Source organism: Vanacampus margaritifer, chromosome 2 (assembly GCF_051991255.1).
Source record: "Vanacampus margaritifer isolate UIUO_Vmar chromosome 2, RoL_Vmar_1.0, whole genome shotgun sequence".
NCBI classification, from domain to species: domain Eukaryota; kingdom Metazoa; phylum Chordata; class Actinopteri; order Syngnathiformes; family Syngnathidae; genus Vanacampus; species Vanacampus margaritifer.
In genome coordinates this window covers 28,924,837-28,930,812 of record NC_135433.1, presented here as the reverse complement: position 1 = coordinate 28,930,812, position 5,976 = coordinate 28,924,837, and the positions used below count along the sequence as shown (strand labels likewise).

Below are 5,976 nucleotides of genomic sequence, written 5' to 3'. Positions count from 1 at the left end.
TCTGAAGAGCGCACTTCTTTTTTGTTTTGTTGATTGAATGCAATTTTCCCCTACTAGTTAAACTCCAGTTATGTTATTCAATTCATTACAAGTGATCGGGAACTTCACAATCACATCAAGCTCATTTATGAAGCCGGTCTGTGCATTTCAACTGCCATTTGCTGTGCAAGATGGTAAGTATAGAACTAAGTCACAACATATTTCAAATAGTATTTTAATGTGTAAAAGGTATTTAAATGGACACAGATATCAATACAAGTCAGTGTTAGATTTGTGTCTGATTCTGTTGCTGTGTGTGTGTGTGCGCGATGTGTTCATAGATGCACTTTGAGCTGACGGATGTGGACAGCTGCCTTACAGTTTTACAGAGTGACGTGTTGGTGGGTGAAAAGGGCCCGGACAGGAATGTGAAGCGCTTGGCAGATTCTCTCCCTGCCGGGTCCTCGGAGAGCGACTCTATTTCTATCAGCCTGTCGTCTATTGATCTGTTCGGATCCGCTTCGTCTGTATCTGGGTTAGTCCAGGCCTGCCACAAAGCTGCCGGTTAGTAACTGACAACAGGCAAATGAGTGGAATTTGTCCAGATACAGAGCACATATTAATGAAAGGGGAAATGTTATGTTACAGATCCATACATATGCATGCATATACTTTCCCCTTTTTTTTGTGTTTGATTTCAATCATCTAAGTCGAGTAGCTGATGAGTGTGTTGATAATGCAAGTTGTGATTTTAGGATGTGGGAGGAAGCCGAAGTACACGGACTAAATCAAAAACGCTTGAATTTAATCATTATTTGTGTTTCCTTTTAAACATTTATGTAGGTACAATTGTATTTATTAAACTAACGTGCAGTATAAATTGAACTATTATTTTAATGATTTTTTTTATTTTCCTATATTTAAACCATTGTTCATAATGGTGCTGTGGCTTATAATAGGAAATATATTTTTTATTAGTTTTAATGTTGGTCAATGTGGTAGGCCTACTTGGAGACCTTTTTTGTTTTGTTTTGTTTTTTAGGTGGTACTTGTAAAACATTTAAGGAACACTGCTCTAGATTGCCAATATTATTTGATAATTACAAATTTAGACATGGCGACTTTGTTTTTTCAGGGAAATAAAAGGCAAGTCAAATTCTTTGATGTATGGTACCCTCTATTTGTGATTAATTGTGAGGCGTAAACTACAGCAACAATTCTTCCGTAGGTGGTTTGAAGACATTGCCGGTATGTAAACTTACTTGCGTGTTTGGTTAAATAAAGAATTATTTGGCAAATATTTGGCACAACAGTTTAGCATAGCATAAACGAACGTGTGTGTGTGTTTGCAAAAATCCATACCTCACATTTCTAGAAATTCGTCAAGGTTCAAATAGCGCAGCCACTCGCGTGGTGCAATCAATGTAGACTCATTTCGACACTTTCCAAACATCATTCTAATCAGGGACATTTTACATAAAGATACAGCATTGTGAAGATGTAACATTTTCATGTGGGTCACTATACAATACTTCGGTTTCCTGCATTTGTTCCACAAGATACATGTCATAAAATTTCTGCAATGGTATCCCAATATTGAAAGATATTGTGTCAGTGAGATTTATTTTACTAATTTGTCTTTAAAAATACCATTTTCATCAATTTATTACACTACCTATATAGAACTGTATCCTTCAGTTTTACCAAAAGGGTACAAATTAATTAATGTAAATAATAATAGTAAACTTTGGAGTTTTTGTTTTATTGGGGTACCTCCATGTTTTTTGCTAGATCACAGATAAAAGTCCCGAATATCATCAACACACAGTTTCTATATAAAATGGAGATAAAGCATGAAGGTGATTTATGTTATAAATATGTAATGCAAAATATGACATTTGTTTCAGAGTTTTTACAACTTTATTTTTTTAAGCTGTTGCGCATAATTTGGAAAATGAACAAAAAACATCTGTATTGAACTGATTCTGTTGAAATCTGTTAACTGTCCGCCACCTCATGGCCTGTCCATATAATCTGTTCTGAAGGTGAAGGGTTTATCATAACCCATGAGGTGGTTGTAATCCTGAGGGAGGGCAAACATGTCCGGGTTCACCAGCATCCCTGCGTTGTTGGCGTAGAAGGTGGTGAACATTTTGCTGACAGCTGGTACGCTAACCTCTTTCTGGTGGAAAACGGTCCTTTGCTCCATGAGGAAGACGCTGCAGGTTATCGCAGTGTATGTGTCCTTGTCTGGATTGTGGTACAGACGGATCACATAACCCTTGGTAAGGAAGTGGAGGAGCAGAGGGGTAAAGAAGGTGAAGAAGCCGATAATGCCGCAGAAAGCCACTTGCAGGGCAATGCTCTGAACTCCTAGTCCAGTTTTAAAGAGAATCTGCGGCATGAGAAGGAGACTGGCTCCACTTGAGCTATAAGAGAAGAATTTCACCCCTGAGACCAAACAAAAAGACAAAGGCAAACATTAGAGAAGTGTTAAAATGTGTATTAATACATCTCAATTAGGAAGAGATTCTTCACCAAAACCAGAAACTGATCATGGAGCTTCACAGTGATGGTCATGGTTGTTAACTTAACAAAAAGAATATAAAGCAATCTTCTTTTCTTGCAGGTTGACATGAGGGGAATAAAGCAATTTACCACGAACTGCAGTTCCCAAGCTTCCTGTGTAAATAAGGTTCCCATCTTCAGATTGGGGCACAGTAGAGAAACAAGACGATGGAGGGCGAGACTGTACCTAGAAAAAAAAAGACACATTTACTATTTATTACTCATCATCCACACATTTGCTTTCTATACTGTATGTCCTGATTAGTAAAATTGGTGGTGCCCCTGTAAATGAAAGAAAAACCCACAATGGTCACTGAAATTACCTAATATGATTTATGTAATCATCTGAAAACTTATCAATGAAATCGGAACATTTTGTTTGGAGTTGTGGTTCTACAGAATCACCGTCTCCACAAACGCATCCGACTGCTGCTTGTTGTGGCTGAGTTGAGTTCGCACACCGCCACCATTTTTTTTTTTTGCTCACAAGTGAAAGGAGAAAAATCTGCCAAACAATGGCTTGTGTTTTGAAAAAACGAGTCTTCGCTGCACCTGTACATGATCAAAATAAAAGCATTTCGAAATATGTAAAAGTCATCAGATTTTCATTCTTCTGTATCATATCATTCGTTCGTCTTGATTCTACACTCTTTACTCAAGGGGCACGTCTACCGACTATGTGTTCATATTGAAGCCTTGATAAATCCAACTCGGTACCTTAGGTTTCAGGTTAAGAGATGACCTTCTGACAGCATGGAGATGATTTACCCTCGGTCGACCAAAATTAGTAGACACGCTCCACAACGCTCCACATCGCGTGGCAGCAATGCATGTTGTACTCATCGAGTTAGAAATAAAACAAACTCGCGTCCTTAACATGCTATGAAGGGAAAGCATGTTTGCCTTGCAAAAGATGTCTAAAATGTAAATATGAATTGAATATCAGAAGCGACGAATACTATAAACTTCCGTTTAGCTTCTTCTTCTACGCCAAATTTCTTCTTCTCTTTTCAAACATAGACGATGACGTCATATTGAGCAGCCAGAGCTAGAGTTTTTTTGTTTGTTTTTATTTATTTACTTTATTTTATTTTATTTTTTTAGCTATTATACACAAACAAATAAGACACACATGTATTATCAAATGAGTCAAATCTAGAGTGGCTTGGCTGGTTTACGATGTGCAGACGTAGCCGCCATCTTGAACCGGGACTCCCCGGCAAGCGCTTCCATTCAACGAATGAATCATAAGTGGCGAATACTTGATCAATTTTGACACGGGTTGGTTTGTTATAAAAAAAAACACAGGCATGCAGTTAGGGTACCAGACACGTAGGCAATCGGGGCTTTCATAACATAATATCTTAATGTTTATAGTCAACTTTAAGCACCACTGAAGTACCTATTAAGACCTTTTTTTAATTCATAATTTCAAAAACAAACAATTGCGGCACACATTGTGCACTAAACTGCATCAATAAATAAAAAATAAAAAACAAAGGAGAAAAAAAAGTGAGGAACTAATTCCAAAAGAACATACAGGTCCATTAAAGAAAATAGTACCAATTAAGACCTAAGTAAGACATTGCATGGCTGATGGTTGCCCACAAGAGTGGTTGAAAGATCACGGCTGTTAGTTGCATTGTCTATGAGGTCGCCGCAATAGTTACATTAGTTTTTTTGTTTTTTGTTGGGGAAGCAAGACACAATATTGACAAATTTGACAACCACGTTATACGTTGTTGTTATTATTCATTTCCATATTTCATGACTTAAACATAAAAAAGGTCTCTAAATAGGCCTACCACAATAAGGACCAATATTAAAACTAGTAAAAAGTATATTTCCTATTATAGCGTTTAAAAGCGTTTTTAGTGTCATGATGTGACAGTGTGTTTTGAAATTAAATCAATTAAATCAATAATACTTATAGGCCTATTGTACATGCTACTTCAAAAGACTTGTATGTATTATTACTACTAATCGGTGTGCTGTATTGTGCAACTGCAATCCAAATTTTGAAAAGGAGTGGCTGAGCTTATTATTTTTAAATATGTATTTTACCAAACAAGTGATTAGCTCATTTTTACATAAATAATAAATAATCTAACAAAGTATTTATTATTCATAATTAAAATAAATTGTGAATACACGTTATATACAGTGCATACACATTTATTTATTTATTCATTTATGTATTTATTTTATTTTATTTATTTTACCATCCGGCCCGTCAGTCACAAGAGTTTGCATGAGTCTTTTACGCCATTCATCCAGTTGAGGAGCAATGTCCAGCAGATGGCAGTCAAACACCATTCTGCTCATTGTGCTGGAAGAACTTACTATTGAAAATTGAAAATGAAATGTGTTTAAATAATGACTATAAATTCCCAGTTATCCTCACGCAGTGAGTATAAACAGTTAATTGTTATTATTATGCTATTTAAATTACTCGGGAGAGTTTGAACGACCTGACTGGTTTGCTTTTGATCTAAAGAAGTAAAAAGGCCAGTTCAAATAAAGGACAGCGTGTAGAAAATGTTATTAGTGAAGTTATCTTAAACATAATTCACCAGAGACATTCACCTTTTAATATTTTAGAAAATGGCCAAACTCCAACCACTTAGGCCTACATACAGGTACTAATTGACAGGCGTATCTTCTTTATTTCCAAATTCTTACAGTCTCATGTACTTATTTTGATTCCAATTTATTTTCAAAAAGCATTGCTTAAATCGAATGGTATACATTTTTATTCACTATAAAACTTTAGGGGTGCAGTAAAAGTGACCATATGTATTGTTGCAATTCATAACTGTTTTGATTGTTTTGCTGTGCAGTATTTGATTTGACATCTTTTCATGTTTATGTGTTTGTGTCGCTGTCCTGTAAAAAACACTATGAATGTACTGTAAATCTTTGACCTTCAGGGTGATCTGTAAAGGCTTTTTTAGTTCATCCAGCTCTTTCTCAATAACATGTTTGCAGTCTCACACTGCTTGTACAAATATTCAAGTGGTGGGCAGAGGGCAATGATTGCCACAGCAATGACTTCCATTTGTTTAACAAAAAACACCCCTGCTGTTGGGTGACAGTTATATTAAGCACGTGACTCCTGATAGTAAAACATTTTATTAACCGAAGTTAACCTGTGAGACATGGAACCCTAATACCCTATGAAAATTACATATAAACTTTATGGCAGAAAGTTAAGGAAATGCATCAAAAAATATTTTTGGAAGAATGCTGGACTGTCCAACTTTGTGCCCATAATTTTATCTCTCTGGAGTCTAAGTTCCTTTACGAAGTGACTGGAGTGCACGACTTGTTTAATGTTATAATTATTTGATCTCTCAAAAACGAAATACTTTGGTCATTGAATATCTCCGTGAGCCGGCACCTTATCGTGGTGGAGGGGTTTGTGTGTCC

The 5,976-nt window shown here is 36.2% G+C and overlaps 1 protein-coding gene across 1 annotated transcript; it reads right to left on the bottom strand.

Moving 5' to 3' along the window:
- Nucleotides 1–1,381: 1,381 nt before the first annotated feature.
- On the bottom strand, nt 1,382–3,536 carry tmem70 (transmembrane protein 70). Its single transcript, XM_077558877.1, has 3 exons — nt 3,265–3,536; nt 2,638–2,734; nt 1,382–2,430 (listed from the first exon to the last, which is right to left on the bottom strand). The coding sequence occupies exons 1-3, from the start codon at nt 3,442–3,444 to the stop codon at nt 1,994–1,996; spliced, it is 714 nt and encodes a 237-aa protein (XP_077415003.1). The 5' UTR covers nt 3,445–3,536; the 3' UTR covers nt 1,382–1,993.
- Nucleotides 3,537–5,976: the final 2,440 nt, after the last annotated feature.